This window comes from Thermobia domestica, chromosome 2 (assembly GCF_964235325.1).
Source record: "Thermobia domestica chromosome 2, izTheDome1.hap1.1, whole genome shotgun sequence".
NCBI classification, from domain to species: Eukaryota; Metazoa; Arthropoda; class Insecta; order Zygentoma; family Lepismatidae; genus Thermobia; species Thermobia domestica.
Genome location: NC_137455.1, coordinates 86,436,022 through 86,456,289, shown reverse-complemented (window position 1 = coordinate 86,456,289; position 20,268 = coordinate 86,436,022). Strand labels below are relative to the sequence as shown.

General features: G+C 34.9%; 1 protein-coding gene across 1 annotated transcript in view; it reads left to right on the top strand.

Moving 5' to 3' along the window:
* jp (junctophilin) overlaps positions 1-20,268 on the top strand; it is a 506,547-nt gene that overhangs the window by 167,417 nt on the left and 318,862 nt on the right. The window contains exon 2 of the mRNA XM_081743641.1: positions 14,486-14,697. Within this exon, the coding sequence (XP_081599767.1) occupies positions 14,486-14,697 (212 nt within the window). The remainder of the gene's footprint in view (positions 1-14,485; positions 14,698-20,268) is intronic.

Sequence of the window (20,268 nt, the reverse complement as noted above, 5' to 3'; positions counted from 1 at the left end):
ATATATATATATATATATATATATATATATATATATATATATATATATATATATATATATATATATATATATACATATATATATATTGTAAATAAATTTTGAATTCGCACGCTCGGCCATTTTTATCAGTACTCTGGCTCCGCGGGGTCGTTATTGGCACTAGGCCCTACGCGCGCACCTAACGCCGCCTCTGGTTGGACCGATGAATTTTCCAATTTTCAAAAGTGAGGGACCATGCCTCTTCAAGTTAAATATCTTAGTTACTTCAGTGACAACAATTAAAACAAAATCAACTATAGCTTCATTATTATTTAATGCCGATTAAACGATACAATAAATCATTTCCATAGAAATCAATTCTAAAAATTGTGTTTCTTTACAGTATCTATTTTCTTAAGTTTTCAATGATATAGTTTTAAAAGCATTATCGTACATAGTACAAAATGCCAAAAATTAAAATAAACGGAGTGCCTCTGGATGAGTGTAGCCATTTTCTCATTTATGGAAAGTGTTCAAAACCAAAGAAGACATAAGTATTCTACAATTTAGTAGAAAGGAAGGAAACATCAAAGAAATTTTTGAGGTCATATCCAGGAAATCGTATTTACTACCGCTCACAGGAAATGGTACGCCATCTTCCGTTTCTACAATACAAGAAAAATGTAATAAGCATGATATAACCTTTCTAATGTTAGTAGAAGAGTTTAAAATGACAAAAGCAAAAGGAATTCAAGATAGGTATATCAAGTAATTATTATTCCAAAATGTAAAGTTAAATTCAAAAATACTTGATACCTACCTTGAATACTTGATCTCTCCGCTTGGTATATGTAGTTACTACCACGTAAATGGATGGGACGTCTTTCCACAGGTGCTAGATTACCACCACGTTACCGGACACGTAAGCATTCATGCATACATACATTTGTCAAAAGCGAAAAATAGACCTTTATTGAAAAGTTGCGTTTGCAACCTCGACGTTAGCAGCAACTTTAAAGTATGTAAACATGATTCATCTCTATGTTTCTAAATATTTAAAGGTTAAAGTTGAAGATGAATATCCAGCAAGTGATGCCAGCATATGTCAGGAACGAGCCAGAAAAGGTTTGATATTGACGCTAGAAATGTGCCGCATATCTGTAAACTGAAAAGTATAAGTGACAAATTCTATACTTTCCTTGATGCATTGCGTGCCTATAGTGATCGCGACGACTCTTGAAGTCTGGGCTCTATATGAATCATAGCCTGGGCTCTACACACAAAAAACTAAAACTGCTATTTTGTTTGTCGGCTACTTGACTTATGGAGAAGCACACTACAAAATTTCTCAGTATAAATATAATAAATTACTGACAAATATACTGCTATGGCATCGCTGTTACACTTCAATCCAGTATAACACAAGAAATCAGACATTTATTTAAAAATAAACAATGAGTAATCGATATTATTCTCGATTATTAGCTTCGTGTTTCAACTATATGCCTCCTGTTACACTTGATTTAACAACGATGTCATAGAACATTTGTTACTGATTCGTTGAAATTTTAGTTTAAAGCCTTGCATTGTGTATAAATCAACTGTTAGTATATGGGGAGATCCTGCTTCGAATCCCGAACGGCCACTCTGGCATAACTAGAAGCTTTCCCAGGGTTTTGCTAAGATCACAAGGACAAATACTGACATGATTCCTTTAAATATTTGGGATCCAAGCAAATTGTTTCCCTGGTTTACTATAATTCTAGTGTAAAATGGGAATAACAGCTGCATCTACAACTTTGTTAATAGGCCTACTAAATGCCATAATAGTCATGAGTTTCGTGATTACGCAATATATATATATATATATATATATATATATATATATATATATATATATATATATATATATATATATATATATATATATATGTCCTTCTGATTTTAGCAAATCTCTAATGTAAGTACACACTGCATTTACTCAACATTTAATCTCAAATTAAAATTTAACTTCAGATTTATTCGACGTACGAGGGTAATCTCAAAAGTAAGGTATATTTTGATAGAAATACAAAGAAACGTTTATTCTCAATATCTTTTACTTCGTTTTAAAACTTGTGCATGTATCTAACTTCCTACATAATCCCCATTTCGATCGGTGCATTTTGTAGACGCTGTGGTACAGCTTTTGTTTGCCAATGTCATACCAGCTCGCCACCTATGTTTGAGGAAGCGTTGAATCTCATCTTTCACCTCATCGTCATTGCTGAAGCCTGTTCTGAAGTCAAATGTTCTTTCAAGTTTGAAAACAGGCTAGTCTTTGGTTTGTTCAACCTTATCAATTGTCTCGTTGGTCTTCCGCTCTTTTTTTCGACGTGTATTTCAGTACGACCAGCTATAGACTCGCTACACCACTTCCGGACATTTTTGACATCCACCCATGACTGGCCAAACACTTCCGTCTATTGGTGATGAATTTCTATTAGTTTAACGCCTTTTGCGTTCAGAACCGGAATAACCGCCCGAATTTTGCACTTGGCTGCAGGCCAAGCAGGGTCTCCATCTCTAACGGCTGCCAAGCCAAGACTGGGGTAAGTGCAAACTTGTTTGGAAGTGGGGAAAACAACAAACACAACAGTGTTGCCAACAGTTGCAAGAACAATTTTCCTGCGTTCTCAGCAGTTTGGAGATATTACTTTTAAGATTGTTTTCGTATTTTAGGCCCAAAGAAAACTTTCCTGCGAAAATTTGACTGTGGAAAGTCCAAACCCCAAACTTGAAGGTCAGTTACTCAGTTACTCAGGCAACAAAGATCTGCAAAGGAAAATATTACACATGCGCACTGAGGTAGTCAAGATTTACCTCCATATGAAGTTTGGTCAAAACTAAGTTCTGTAGTTCGTAAATAATAAATATATTCTGTTATTGTAATCTTTTAGAACATCAAATGAAGAATTAAAATTAGTATTCTTTCAGCGAAAGCTAATTTTTATATATGGTGACGCTAGATGGATTAGTAATATACTTGAGTTGAATTGTGATAAAAGAAAGGATCCAATGCTTGGATCAAGAAATCTTCTTTAAGTAGCATTTACAAGTCACTTGAAAGAAATTTTATGTGAAAGCTTCTAAAACAACATATGGGGTCATAAAGACATAAAGAATAGTTTCTCATCATATCTAATTAATTTTTTTTTGACGAACAAGTAAGCTGGATAATTTGTTTTTAGTGGTAAAAGAAAAGCATTAAAAATCGATATCTTAACAAATACCGGAAAATAGTTATTAACGTTGAAGGTAAACGAAAGAAGGAAAGGTTAATACAATTTCCTCTGCCACGGAATACCAAAAATAAAGTCAATAAATTTATCAGAAAAAATGTAATACAAAATTGTCAACAAAACCCGAAAGAAGACATCAATTACAAAATTTACAAGATAGACCATAATCCAAATTTCAAGATGGATTTCACAGAAATAGAAATACAAAATAGAAACTGGATCCAGTTGGCTAAGGATAGAAGTCAGTGGAGAGCTTTTGTGAACGCAGCATTGAATTTCCGGGTTCCATAGCCCACAGAATTAGTTAGTTCAGTCGGTTATACTATTACGTGATCCTACGTAGCTCGGATATTTGATGTTAAATCTTTCATTATACGGAGGCTGATGCTCACGCACGTTTAGATCTAATTGAATTACTCAAATTAGTAACAAGAAAAGTATGTTGAACTCCAATTAAGCATAAATAAAATAAAGAATAGTAGATGTAGCTAACATTCTAGCCTGCTGCTGAAATCTCTTGTTGTTCTAAAATAGTATATAGTCAAGCTAATAGAGATGTTAATTGTATGTGAATGTGACAATTAAATACATGAATGAGACTTATAAAACTCTAAGGCATCGTTACCAGGGAAAGAAAAATCGTACTGAGTAAGGGAGCACCCACGGAGGTGGGTCCACCGGGTCCGGATCCCCCCAAACTCTCCTAATTCAACATACATTTGAATACCTTCTCAATAAAAGTGTACTTGTTTAACAGGAGAATGATTGATGTGGCATGAAAGTTTGATCTTGCACTTCATCTGTACTCTTCTTCTTATAAAAAGCAATCTAGTTCTATCATTTTTTTCTGATATATATAGGTGGACGTATCTTACAATTACTTATCGTTTTTTCGGGTGGAGAATAATATCCTTTCAATACTACATGGACGTAGTGGTTTGTAGTATTGAACCCTTCCCCCTAAAGCTTGGACCCCTCAGAACAAAAATTTCTGGGTGAGCGCCTGTTACTCACCATTAACCTCTATTGGTGAATTCTTCTATCACTGTTTAGACGAGACTGTCAATTTTCACACTTGCCGGTCTTCGAATCCTCTCTTCCTGTTTCAGTGGCCTGATGTAGTGATGTCAGTCTTCCGCCTAATTGCAGAATTGTTTCCTAGTTTTGTTATTTACTCGGCAAAGCCTTACATATCGAGACTTATTTCCTTGTCAGAAGAATATCTCATGTGTGACGAATTCATGAGTATGTATTTTGAACTTCCTTGTTTATCTACAGTTATGTGAATGACCTACAGCGTCAGTAAATTATTGCAATTTATATTCAAAATTAAAAAGCGAATATTTTTCAAATAGTTTTACATGTAGTAAATAAATAATTATTTTCCCTTTGATCATTTTTTTAAAAATCATGTTACAATTCTCTTCATCATACTCATTTCTCCGAAAACAACAACAAATGATATATTATCCTGATACAGTCGAGTCCCTAAAACTCGGCACTCGATAACCTAGCAGTGTGAATAACTCGGTCACACCCTGGCAGGGTGAAGAAACCCCGCGCGCAAACTTGTTCAAGGTCATTATCGGGTAATTTTCTGAGGTCTGTCCTCTCAGGTAAATTACTGTACAGTGTGTATTCATTAATTTTCATTCTCATATTTAGTAAAGGCTCTATGTCTTCATAAAGTACGTACTTTTCCTTTGTTTAAGGGTAATTGGACAGTCTATTCTCTGTTGTATTCTCAACCAACCAATACATACAAGTACAATACTGTATTTTCTGAGGAAACACTCGTACTTATTCTTTTTAACCCCATTCCCGATAACCAGGCATTTTCAAAAACTCGACCATCCTTCGGTCCACATTAGGCCGAGTTTTCGGGACTCTACTGTATTTGAGTATATCTGAATGAGAAATATTCTATAAGAAGAAAGTGTTAGCCGTTTTTTTTCTTATTTGTAGAGGAAGAAACATTAGAAGTTAAAATATCAGTTGTTTACGCAGGCTTGTAATATTCCCGTCCATAGTATTGAACATCTACCGCTGCATGTCTGGTATAAGAAAAATATTTTCCACTTCTTTTGGCTTTCTTTTAAATATCTTCTTTTAACAATTGGAATGTGCTAAAAGGAAAGAAAACTCTGAAACAGCGAAAGCCTGTTTGTTTGGAGGAGCTTTTTACTATTTTAATAATTCCTTGACAGGAAAATGTCTTTTTCGCTGTTTACTCCAGGAGCGCTGTTGGATAATTTATTAACGAGATTTATTTCTCCTCTTAAGTTATTTAAACAGTCTTCGGTCTAGACAACACGGAAACTAGTAAACACGTAACAGCCTTTTATTCAAGCGCAGTTCCTTCGCTTTTCTTACTGCAACACATTCATCGTAAATTTCTAGATGAAGTCGTCTTGATAGATTCTTTTTCTCTCATTTAATTCATTGTAGAAGTGTTTTTGTAAGTTTTTATATCTTTCATAGGCGAACATACAGGGTGTGCCGGGACTGAATATGCATAGCTACGCTAATGAAATGGATTCTGTCCGTTTAGACTTCCGAACTATGGTATGCATAAGTATCGGAAGTATATAATTGATATGTCCTTCCGTCTGTCGACATGTATCAGACCGAAACGGTGAGAGATATTAAATGTTCTCTCTTTAGCAATCGATATAGCATCCCAAGAATAGGTTCTATCTCCTCCGTTAATTAGTTATTCAAACCGGAAATGGTTGAATGTACCACTTATGGTTTCAACGTTTATCGTCGTAGTCCAAAATTGATAATAGGTAGCGGTAAGCTTTTCCTTGCAATTCATTCAGCGTCTCAAAAAAACGTATAGTCGCCATCCGCAATACTCTGCCAAAACTAGAATTGAAATTTACTACTACTTCCGGTTTCGATACTGGTTTCCATAGAGCAAAAACAGTAAAAATAAATAGAGAAGCAATTGACCCAGCATTCCAAGAATAAATTTTGTAGCTTAGGCTAACCTTTTTTTTAAAACCGAATGTAGCAGAAACCGAGCATTTTTGGTTTAAATATTTATTTTGGTATGCTTTTTTAAAAGTTTTTTAACGTTTTTTAGTTTTACGTCCCACGGTTATGCCGATTAGGCTAAAGGAGACGGTGATGATTAGAAATGAGTGAAATTGTGGAATGAAGAAAGTAGGAGGAAACGGGAGAACCCCGAGAAATCCCACGCACACGGCGTTTGTCCACTACATGGTTCACTTGGCGCGGGCTAGGGTCGCACCAGGGACCCCAAGCACCAGAGGTGAACGCTCTGCCATTGAGCCACCACGGCCCCAATCTACGTTCGATTATAACATTGATCACATAATGGATAAAACGGAAATAGTTAGCCATAAGTTCATTTTTGTTATAGTTTTAGTACCAAGAATATGTTTCATCTCTGATTTTATTCTTTTTACTGCAATCAAATGTGATAAACATCAACTACTACTTCCGGTCTTAATGTTAATCCCTAAAAAGCGAACACGGTAAGAGACAGCGAATAATGGCTATTTGATATGAATTCAGCGTCCGATGAACAGAATCTTTCTTTGATCCTATTCCTCTATTGTAACCAGTAGTTACATATGTATTACATCAAGCTTGAGTATTGAATTCGCATAGTTTGGTAATCTAATGTAGCATCACATTGTAAAAGGAAATTCACTTGTTTCCTTTGTTCAATTGTCAAAATTCTAAAAAAAAAAATTATCTGTAATCCTTCATTTCACTTAAATAGCATTTTAACTGAGTTTCATATACTTAAAACACAGTAAATTGAGCAAGCACGAATGTTATAATAAGAAGGTAGATGGGCTTTAATTGCCTTGGTGCACATCCATATGAAAAGTTCTTTTTTTATTACCCTAGTGTACCCCATATGAAAAGTTCTGGCTACCTATGAACTCTTTCTTCCCCAGTAATAACAAAGAATGTGATTTCTATTCCAATATGTATAGTTATAGAATTCTTATTGTATGTACTTCGCTGCAGAATGTTCATCGTATGTTTACCGTATTTTGAAATACCAAAATGTGGACACTTGTGTTTAAAATGCTCTCTGCTCCATAACTGACTTATTTGCTATGGAAAGCATATACTAAGCACAATAATAAGAAATCAAACCATGTCGTTACTAAATTTAACTAGTTAAATATTAAAATTTGACAATATGTTTACAAAAGCACTAGCATGTGGATGGAAAGCAAAGCATGTAGATGGAAATTTTACTCTCAAAATGAAGATGTAAGATAAACTTAGTTCATCTTTTAAATGTCATTTTGACTGTCAGAAATTTTCAGGATTTTTAAAATTTGGAAAACCGGATCATGGAATAATTAAGGACTGACTTAATGCCAGTAAAATATTATATAAATACTAGCCTTCGCCAAGCTGGGACTTCGCTTACAGACCCCAACATTTGCTCGGTCTTCGGCTTCACACATCTCATACCCAATATCTATGATTTTAAAGGATTTCAAGATATGACTATCTTGTCATAATAATTGCAATTCCCACCTCCCAGACTATTTTCTTCCTTTCTAAGGGAAATATCAAGAAACGCTAGAACATGTCTTTAATTATTTTAAATTATAAGCCTAAATAACAATTTCCATCTCTAACATTAACGGATTTCAAGATATGGTCATCATATTTTATCAATTCCAAACCGCACTCTTTTATTCTATCCGACTTTTTCTTCCCTTGTAGGAGAAATAACAAAAACGCTGAAACACATCTTTAATTAAGTGAAAAAACTATACCAGGATTTAGATCCCTAACTTTAACGAATTCAAAATATGATCATCCACTTTTATTACAATTGTAATCCCACTCTCTTTTCTTCCCTTCTAGGGCAAATATCAAGAAAACGCTGAAACACATGTCTGATCTTTGCAGATGCCCAGATATGGCCATTTTTAAGATAATAATTGCCACTGCTCCCTTTCCCCCTCAAATTTTCAAAAATCCTTCCATAATGGGACCTTACGTCGCAACCAAGTTTCTAGATTAAGCGATTTGTCTTGGGTGTTGCTCAGTTAATTACTAACTCAGGTCTTTTACTTTTATATATAAGGATAAACTCTGATATAGACGGTAAATAGGACGACGTGATTGCGTGTGTAGGATAGAGGATATGTATATTCTAATATTACAATCCTAGAAGTCCTACTTGCTTGATTTTAATAAAGATCAATGATTATTTTCGAGTAAGTAAAGCTACGTACATATCATTTTATTATAGGCAACAAACATTCCTTTGCTACTGTGCAGGTTGCATAGAAGTCAAGGAATTTCATTGAGTTTAAATGGGAGATATGGATAACAACCATTAAAGTGAGCGTTACCCGTCAAGTTGGTAATGGATTGAGTTCATTAATGAACTCGGCCAAAATAATCACTCTAGCTGTCCATTACAAAAAAAGTCAAGAATTTGCTTTCGTTTCAGAGTTATCGTGTAAAGTAACGAAAGGGCGGACGTATGAACAGTACAATCTAGTAAAGGCCAACTGCGTGATCCTAATAAATGAAATATACACTGATAAGGTGGTACAGAATTCATAATAACAGTAAATATATGATGGTATCGTCACTGTAACTATCAGACAAAAAACACGAGATAATTTACAATAGTAATTTCCAACTGGACAATGCACGACGTAGATGCACGTTTCTACAAATAAAGGAAATAACTGAGAGAAACACACTGTTTAACGGAATGGAGGGGGCGTGAGGTCGGCGAATGCGATAAGTAAATTTTTGCAGTGTACGCACAATCATATATATCTACAAGTAACATTTTTACAAAACTATCGACTGTACTTTCGAAGTTATTGTTTCTATCACCATTGTTCTTTCTCAAAATCAGTTTCTCTGCTTGCTTCTTTGTTTCTCCGTATAGTTTACTCAAAAGAAGAACAGTAAACAGTAACGTCAAATACAGTCACGTAACTGCAGTTTTCATTAAATTTATTACTGCTTTGTCAATGACAGGAGTGTGTAATTGGAACAGAACATTCTCCCAGGACGTTATTTAATACCTATCTAGAACTGATAGTGAAGTACAGCCTGTATAATGAAGCTGGTATTTCGATAAGACGTGGAATAATTAGGTGTATACGGTTTGTAGATGATATGGCCCTTGTTACAGAAATCTGAAAAGAAAATTAATCAGATGTTAGAAAGCTTAAGAATATGAGATGAAAATAAATGTTAGCAAGACAAAAGCCAAGATGATCGGAACGAAGTGGTCAGTGTCAAATAAAGAAGAAGGGAATTAATATAACTAGTTTGCGATACTTTTGTAGTGTTATTAGTAACAACATGAAGTGCAAATGTGAAATGAAAACAAGGATAGGAATGGCGTAAGAAGCATTTAAGACGAAGGAAAGTATTTTGTGGATCCTCAAATAAGAATTTTAGAAATGAAATGAAAATGAAATTTTTCAGTTTAACGTCCTATAATTATGTCCTTGGAGCTAAGGAAGATGATGATTAAAGCAAATGAAGGATGATGGAGGAATTGGTGGAATGAGAAAGTGGGAGGAAACGGGAGTACTCCAAGAAAACCCATGAACACGATGTTGTCCACCACAAACTTACTTACCAGAGAATTGAACCAGGGACGCCCAGAGGTAAGCGTTCTACCACTGAGCCACTGTGCCCCCGAATAAGAGTTTAGAAAAAGACCCATAAAATACTTCGTGTGGAGTGTTGTACTATACGGCACAGAAATATAGACATTATGCAAAAGCGATTTTAAAAAAACTGGAAGCTTTCGAAATGTGGATGCTGAGAAGAATGGTGAAAATTAGCTCGGTCAAACGTAAACCAATGAAGGAGTTGGAAATAGTAGGTGGAAAAGAACAATTTTAGATCCAATACAAAAGAGGAAGAGAAACTGATAGAGGATATGGTGGCAGGAAAGAGATAAGTGGCGAAGGAGACTAGAGTTGATGGACGGTATTGAAACAAAAACCGTACGTGAAATCAAAAAGATGAGCTGAATAGCATCTCAGTTGCGGCAGTTAACCTATCATTAACGGAAGAATACCTTTAATGATGAATATATATTTTATTTGCATTTGTAATAAATTACGTACACAAAATTAAAACGTTTTTCAATCAAGACTAAATTAAGTGGTAGAGAACACTGCACTCAAAAACCAGAAACAACCACAATGGGAGTCGATGTGCTTACTATGCATCACTTAACTTAAAAAGATGCCAAGCAGGCTATATACCTTCTTAAGCTCTTAGTGCGGGAGTTTAATTTTAGTTTTATGTAGTACTCATGCACTCTATATACTATAGACTACTTCCTTTGAGAACTAAGATAAAACTTTTACGTATGGCAATCACATATGTACTGTTTTGTGATGTTTCAAACTGGAAACGTGGATGAATGTAAGCTTAGTGTATGTTAAAACTCTTTCCTCTCCAAAAGAGCAGAACAATATTTAATGCGCACTATATGACAATTGATTTTTTAATCATTACTGGTGCTGTCTCACGTGTCGCGAATTTGCGTGATGTGTCCCTCAGCAAGGAAATCCCCTATCGTGGTTTCTATGTGAGTTGTACACATGGAAGAGATGGGGAAAAGATCCACATATGATTCATATTAATATCTATGAGTGTGCATGTGTCACACTCAAACAGATGTATGTGAGGTTTTGATTGCCCCGACAATAACAGTAACAACTCACGAGGTAACGTCCTGTGACTTGCTTGCATGTCTACGTATGTAGGCTATATATAATCATACACAACATATCCACATGGTTTGTAGGGGCGTTTGTGTAACCTATTCTTCCAATGCTCGAACAAGTAGACTAATATCTATATTGATACACGCTAGCAGATAGCTGCTCAATAATAATAATTTACATTAGGTTTCTACGTGTTTATTGAATTTCTCTGTAGCCAGCAAGGTCAGTCACTCGCTTTCGAGCGTCCTTTAATTATTCATTTGTGGTATTGATGGCGTTTTGTTGCCAATTCAGCTCTTAATTCACAGAGCTTTCGGTAAATGCTTTCTATCGTTATAAATTTCTCTTGTAATATAATATTTTTTGTATCGTATGGTTGTTGCTTTAAAAATTATATGGCGCTTGTTACTGAATGCAAATTCTAGGGACTATCGTTCACCTTGGTAGATAGGGTCCCGGGTTCGATTTCCAGTGGGAGAGCATTGAACACATTACAGTTGTTCGGATTGTTCCTTAAACTGAAGGCCCATGTCTCATATAGCCTCGATGCGGGAAATGGATGATAAATGTCAACAAATAACAAAAATAACAAGCAAATTCTCGATATTTACATGGTATCGTTAAACAGGTGGTTAGTCATTTGAATAAAGAGATTGCGAACTCAAGTTTACAACACCAGAAATATTTGCACAAAAAAAAAAATGCCCTGACTAGGTATTCTCAACACGTTCCAATTTGTCTGTCGTATGTCTTTTTAGACTTTAGTGGGAACGTTCATAAGTGCCATTCCTTCAAATTTTACTTATCTTACCCATACACAGGACTCTATCTTTCCCTTTTATACTTTAACCAGTGCTGTTTTGTCCTCAAATATTTTCCTGCCCCTCAAATGATATTGAACAACCTGTGTAATGAAATATTTCAGTTTAACGTCCCACGATTATGTCCTTTAGATTAAGGGAGACGGATGATTGAGGCAAGTGAATGATGATGGAAAAATTTGTGGAATGAAATGTGGGAGGAAACGGGAGTACTCTGAGAAAACCCACGAACTCGATGTTGTCCATCACAAACTTACTTGGACGGGGTTCGAACCAGGGACCCCATGCACCGGAGGTAAGCTCTCTATCACTGAGCCACCGTGCCCTTCTGACATATAACAAATATCATCTGAAAAAATTGACAAAGCTAGACCTCCTCAAACACAGTAATTCACATTGATAAATAAAATAAGTTAACAGTTTGTTCTCCATCTGAGTTATTCTCGTAAATACAGTGTACTATTTCGAATCAATGAGCAGATTTTTTGTTCATTACATTTCTTTTTTTTTCTTTCTTTTATTTATTTATTTATTAGTTTGCATCCTTATGTAATACTGAAGTTATGAGGACGGAATCTACCATTAACATATCAACACAGGCTTCGAACCACGACCAGGGTTTGGTTCCAGTTTAGTTGGCGGGCTCACAGGCCATCATGCAGACATCAACCTCTCATAGGCTGTTCCTCACAACATTATCTCGCCACTGAGAGTAGGATTATAGGACAGGACTGGTCTCTGCTTTGTTCATTTGTGCTCTTAAAGTTAGCCTATATATGGAAATTGCCGCTTCGCTTCAAGTTTGATAAATATAAAATGGAATCTATGACATCCTACAGTTATACTGTTTAGGATAAAGGAGATGGATGATTAATGAAATTGAATGGTTATGAAGGAACTAGTAGAATGGGAGGAAACGGATGAACCTTGAGAAAATTCCCGGACACAATCTACTAGTATATATTCCTCTTATTAGGAAACATTCTGGCTATCCATTGAGGAATTTCTGTATATAAAAAGAAAATTTTCAAAGTGCTTTTGTACGGAAAGGTTTTGAGCTACGTGAGAATACTTTATAGACACTAAACGCACTAAACGTTTTCTGTACTCTTTTTTCTCAGACGAAGTTGGCAATTCTGTTCTGTGGCAAATGGCAATGGAAAATGTGGAGAGATGGCTTCCGCTGTTCACTTGTATGGATGAGTCCAACATTGACGTGAACGTGTAAACGAACTCGTCGCCTCTTTGCAAGCTCATCGTAGCAAACAGGAAAGGCTAGCCAATGGAAAAATGAAGCTTTTGTTGCGAAAACGTTTCTCTCTGCAATGACAGAACACAAATGTTGCTTTCCTTGTGTTGTCTATGAAGGGTGAAAGAGAAAAGAAAGCATGAAAAAAAATGTATTGAGAGAACGGAAAGCAAAATAAATTAAGCAGGCTTAAAGAAACAAATCACCATCTAATGAAAGGAACACAGAGTACATATAAAATTATGTAGTTTACTCTTTCTTAACGTTAAAAGTTATTTTCTAAATGCGTTATTTAACTTAAATTAGTTTAAACATCTTAAGAAAAGCTTCTAACATGTATAGAATTATACCTGTTGCACTTCTATGCAAGATTTTGTTTACTATTTTCATAACTTTTATAGATTTTTTTTTTTTTTAAGTTTGATACATAGCGCAAGGTACAACAGGTAGTCCCATACCTCTCCTACCGCTTTCATTGACTTCCTGCCTATGACGTCATGTGGAGGTATCGGAGAAGATCTAATCGCTGCTGTTTGCCTGCTGTTACGTTTAGTGAGTTTATACTTTCATTTCCAAATAAACTAATTTATGAAATCACAATTGTAAATGCTAAGATTGAAAATCAGATTGCTAGTAAAGGAGGTAATATAGGCCTAATGTAGGATTTCAGGGCTTCATATCATTGTTGGTTCCACATTCCTAGCTACCTACTTATTAAAATAATTATAAAAACATTATCACTCTCAGTTATTTATAAAAGGTACAAGAAAAAAATAATTTCCTCTTCAAAGTACTATAATTGCATTACCTTTTTTTTTTGAGTAAGGAATATTCCATAAGAAATAATAACAAGAACAATAATAAAACTTGCCACTAAAGTGATCGCAACGACTCGTGAAGCATGGGTTTTACACCAATCAAAGAACTGTTTTGCATTACGTGTTACATCAAAATTTCGGTACAATTCGTGGAGTTGCCTTCCGAACATATACTGGACAAAATGCCAAACAGAAATGCACCTAAATTTCTCAGTTCCCCTATATACCCACACTTCGAAAGCTTTTAGTAGTTCTGACGATTTTCGTAATGTTCAGGTTTCTGCTCCACGTGGCGAAATGCTGGTATTGAAGTAAGAGGTGACAGATAACATCTCTGTCGAACATTCTTTCTGACTTCACTTTCCCTTCTACTCTGAGATTTATTCATTGGTTCCATACATATTCTTTATGAGTGTCTGATTCTTCCATTGCATCCCGACCTTCTGTAGCAGTGTTCATTTCTTTCTTTTTCTTTTTCTTTTTCTTTCTTTCTTTCTTTCTTTCTTTCTTTCTTTTTTTTTGAAATCTGAAAATACTTCAACTTCATTAATGTTTGCTGTTATATCATTTTTGCAGTAGAACTAATTGAAAATATTTGTGTTTATTTCAGTGGGAGTACGTATGAGGGTCAGTGGCAGAACGGCAAACGCCATGGCCTGGGCGTGGAGACTCGGGGGCGATGGTTGTATCGTGGAGAGTGGACCCAGGGTTTCAAGGGGCGCTATGGTGTTCGTCAGTCAGCCACATCGAACGCCAAGTACGAAGGGACGTGGTCGAACGGTCTGCAGGATGGATATGGCTCTGAGACCTATGCTGACGGTGGTAAGTACATGCGTTTCATAATAAGTTTTCTACATGTACCAGGATAAAATAGCTCAAAAATAACATTATTGTACAGTATTTTCATTTCGAATACAAGCAATGTCTCTATCTCGGTATAATTCTGCTAAAGTTTATGTGAAGGATCAGAAAATTCATATATATTGTGACGGTAACCCATCATTTTCGCTTTCTGGAATGTTTAGAAACTTATGTAGCTATAGAACTACTCTTTCTGAATGCTGTTCATTAGAAGATAGGAATTCATATTGAGGCGGAAACGCTGAATCGAGTAAATCTTTTTAATGTTGAATCAAATTTGCTTAGAATAATTGTATGGAATCCCTTGTATAAGAAGGAAGAAAGTGTTCATGTCTTTAGAATTTCTTTTATTATAAAAACAGATTTTTATTTCTTTGACATGCTTCCGATATAATTTACAAAGATTTACTCAACTAAAAGCAAAAAAATTGGAGACAATTGTGATACTTCGAAACGCTATGTGATCATCTCGAATTTTCTACCAAAAGAACTGTTTTAATGCTTATTTTAAAATAACAGTTTCCTTAATAAAAGCAATAGTTTTTATTATTAGTACAGTTTTTACCATAACTTTTATTAAGAATGCTTTACTAAAAACAAGAACTATTTAACTGTTTATTTGAGATGTTCTGTAGTAACACAACGTCGAACATTCTGCCAGAAGAACATTTCATTAACGTCTTCAAATTCGATATTTTTAGTGACTTTGCAGACATTTACTTTAAGTGGCCCCTAGGTCTTACTGTAATCAAACAGGATAATGATTTACAGATACAACTATAGATACTAATTGCCCTCCTAATAGAATAGTAATTTGTGTCTCCATTAATGATATCCTGTCGTCTCAGATTTTCCAATTCCAAGGAGTTCCTCAAGATCTAGCATTATCTCTATTACTGCACTCAGTATGTAGTACTAGCGACGCTACCTGGGATTTCCTTTTTTACCTTTTCGGATGATACTAATCTTTTCATCACAGAACCAAATTTCCTCAACCTCGTTACCAATTTGCGTTCTTATTGGTGATTTAGGGATCACTGATCTAATTGTTAACCCTTCTCTCTGTACCTTGACGCATTTTGACTGCATCCTCTGGTTCACTCTGTCACGGTCTACAAAAGTTACTATACAATTCATTTTCTAAATGAAAATGAAATGAAATCTCTATGTTTTACGTCCCGATTATGCCGGCTAGGTTAAAGGAGAAGATGATGATGAGAATGAATAAAATGGTGGAATGAAGAAAGTGTAAGGAAACGGGAGAACCCCAGAAAATCCGTGCACACAGCATTTGTCCATCACAAAGCTCATTTTGGCTCGAGCTGGGATCGAACCGAGGACCGCATGCACCAGATGTGAACGCTCTACCACTATGCTACCGCGGCCCTAATTTAATTTTTTGTCTCACTTTATATTCCCACCACAAGTTTAATTGACTCAGTATCAATATTCATCATTATCGGAGATTGAATTTCAATAATAAATTCAAGGTTGTGCTATTATAATAAATTCAAGGAAAAACTGCTAACAAATTTCGCAAATGTGAAAGAACTATTCAAGTTGTGAAATACAGTGAGTTCAAAAGTTCTGGCCCATGGGCCAATTCCGTTATGAATAAAGATACCTGTTCGAAAATGAATAGAGAGGAAAATTGTTGAAAATAGATGTTGAATCTAAAATGGTGGAATTTTTTCGATTGCACCAGCCGTTTGTTCTCCACACAGGTAAAATGTTGTATGTTAAATGACAAGGTAACCTACTACTACAGCAAGCTGTTTCCTTGGGCCCATATTCATTCAACAATACAACATTATTGGAAAACAGTCTCAAAGTGTTCTGTGTTCCCTCACACATCAATATTCAGTCCCCATGTTATTGTTGTGTGCGCTTACGTTCTTACGTGTGCCTTGACGTGTGTCCTTACGTGCACTTACGTGTTCCCTTAGATGGAAAATCACGCATTTCCAACAATTTTTCTTTCTTTCCATTCTTTTCATTCCTTTACTCATAACAAAATTGACCCATAGCATCGGACTTTTGATACATAACGTATATTGAATAATTATGTTATATTTTTATAAAAAAAACAGGATGAGACAGAATTTCCATACGAAACAAGACATAGCAGTTTCGATAGAAACATATTTATTTCCGAGACGAGAAAGCCTCGATTCTCGTCTCATCAGCGATCTTATAGAAAACCATCTAAACTTGACTTTTAAAATTAGGTTGAAAGAGAATTAAATATCCTTCCTGATTTATACGCCTACCTGTATTCGCCCGTATCAAATTCGAAAAAAAAAAAAAAAGACTTTCAAACGTGAAAATCCAATAATAAAGTATTCCTTGGTAGTGGTTACACGCGTATAATAACATGTTTTGCATTTCTAGTGCCTTGTTCTAAGCAATGAACCTCTTTCTGTGGAAACTTGTGTTCTTTTATGAAGAGAAGATTGTGTGACTCGTTCTTTATTCCTTATGTTAACTTACGTGTGAGAGTTAATCTAATGTGGAAGTTGGAATCTGTCGTCAGCTTACTTGCTTGTTCAAGTCATGAGAACAATTTTGGAAGTAGTTTTGAAACTGCAATAAAACTTCTTCGGTGCAAGGGAAGAATTTGAAAAAAAAAGTATATTAAAAGAACGAGAGAAATTTACATATTTATTATCAGGTAAGTTCGAGAAGAAGAAAGTGCTGTTTTTCCCTTTCTTTCGACGTTTTTCATTTTCTTGTGGTTTTAATACAGCTTAAGATGTCATCAAATAATTGCGATAAAGACTGTCGTCTTTTCTTCTTTTTTTTCACTGCAGTATTACTTCTAAACTGTAAAGTTACTTAACTTCAACACTTTGCCTACCTGTGAATATTTACATAACGTATTACTATTACGCTTTCACGATTTGATGTTATATTCAGACCGTAAATTTGCTGGTAAGAGAAGCATTGTACTTCATTTATATACTAATGAAGTTCTGCTAATAGAGCATAAAAGTCCTGTCATCTGCTCCGTTATTCCCCCGTTATTTCTTACCTCGTTCAATTTCACATAAAATTCGAAATTTGCAGAACGAACTTTGATTTGATTTGATTTTTGATTTTCAGTTTAACGTCCCTTTCAGCAGCGAGGCTATATGAGACGTGTGCAGAACGAACTATTCGAGATCAGCAGATACGTACGCCAAAGATATAATTGTATGTTTAGAAACGCACACTAAACACTTCCTGTCCTATCATGAAAACAACTTTTCTTCACCCAGCTTGCGCCAAGTGAACTTTGTAGTGGACAAACAACATGTGCGTGGGTTTTCTCGGGGTTCTCCCGTTTCCTCCCACTTCCATCATTCATTTCTCATCAACACCGTCTTCTTTAGCCTAATCGACCTAACCGTGGGACGTAAAACTCAAAAATTTCATTTTCATTTCTTTATCGTTTTATCACTTTCTGAATTTCACCATCTTTGACTTAAGTATCTCCAACTCGCCTTTGTACTTAAGAAAACTGTTTTCCGTGAATAAGCAAACTGCTATCTCATAGGAAAGCACATTATTCTTGTATTCCTTACTAGCTGAAATTTCCGTTCTTCGCATGGTAAGATTGATGATTATGCAAAATCTTTGAAAGTGAAGAAATATGTTAAATATATAACGACGAGGAATGCCTTCGGCATTGCCCTTATCGATTCTCGGGTCAATTATTATGCCCGTTTTTCTCACAGGGAAAATAAAATCAATGAAAAAGAATTTAAAATCATAATAGGTATGCAACCTGGACCACAAGGAAAACAGTTGGGTTGCCTACCTTATTCTTACTACGGTTCACTGAATATATGTTGCTGCATACATTCAGATTCTCCCAATCCCCCGATTCGAAAATTTAAAGATCACCTTCGTACGCAATTAGATATGGTGAAGATCTGCGTACAAGATTTAATTACTTCTTTCTTTGCGAAAATTTGATGACACATACCCACACGGTCTCTCATATATATTAAGATAATGATTTTGCTCGGTTGCATTGTAAATACAAAAACACAATAAATATGATAAGAGAGACAACTAGAGGTTGCCACCTAGACCAAGATGTCAGTTAAATTTCAGTTGCAGTAATGTATATTTTGGACCATGGAGAACACTTTTCAAACATGAATTAATATTGCAATATTCTGAACATTATGTTAAAATATGTTGCAGAATGATTTAATACAGTTGAAAATACAATGCTATTCAGTAGAATATATTCTCATGCGAAACTGTTAATGATTGTGTATATTCTTGAGAAATAAACTCACTAAGTTTCTTGAAATTTGAAGAAATTGAGACCTAGAAACCAACAGATTATTTTACAGTATTGAAAATCAGTAAGCTTAAAGAATAATTCAGTAAAATAGATCCTAAGATAAGCTATTAAAGTAATGTTGTTTATTAGTCAATAAAGAATCCAATATAGTTCGCCTACAAGGCAAACTTTGCAACGTAAGTCTGAACAGACAAGCCTGAAATATATATATAAGAAATATAATTGTTTCTTTCTGTTTCTTCAACATATGCATGTTTCGAGCAAGTACTATATGTCATTTTCTAGATGAAAAACTTTGATTTCTTTTTATGAAAAATTAATCATTACATAGGACTATTCCATCATCCAAAATAATTATTAAAAACAGAAACACGATGTTCTGATTCGAACTGCAAAATGTTTGAATCCTAGTAGTGAGTAGTAATAAAAAACATATATTATCCATGAATTTTCTAAAAGTTATCCTGTTTCTTCCTAATGAGCAATATTTTGTCTGTGATTTACTAAAAGTTCTTCTGTTTCCTTCTAATGAAAAACACGTTGTCCGTGACTTGTCTATAAGTTCCCTGTTTCCTTCCAATGAGCAATATCTTGTTCGTGACTTAGAAAAAGTTTTCGTTTCCTTCCAATGAGCAAAATTTTGTTTGTGACTTACTGAAAGTTCTTCTATTTCCTTCTAATGAAAAATATCTTGTCCGTGATTTGTCTAGAAGTTCCCTGTTTCCTTCCAATGAGCAAAATCTTGTTCGTTACTTAGAAAAGGTTTCGTTTCCTTCCAATGAGCAAAATTTTGTTTGTGACTTACTGAAAGTTCTTCTGTTTCCTTCTAATGAAAAATATCTTGTCCGTGATTTGTCTAGAAGTTCCCTGTTTGCTCCCAATGAACAGTATGTTCTTCGTAACTGTACCAAAAGTGTTTCTGTTTCCTCTCGTTGAGCAATATTTTGTCTCTGACTTCACTTAAAGTTATGTTGTTTCCATCCAACAATAACTTGTTTATGACTTTTTTTAAAAAAAAGTTTTCCCATTTATTTTCACTTACTTATTTCATCAACAACTTCTTATCACTTCCATTAATAATCATTCGTTTTGCAGGACATAATGGCGAAGTCCAAATTAAAGATTTCATTTTCTTTCGTCGTTAGAAATCGAAAAACTCTTCAAGTAACTATTTATTTAACCTATTTTTCTGTATTTATAAATGGTATTTATTGTCCGTTTCACAGAGCATTAGT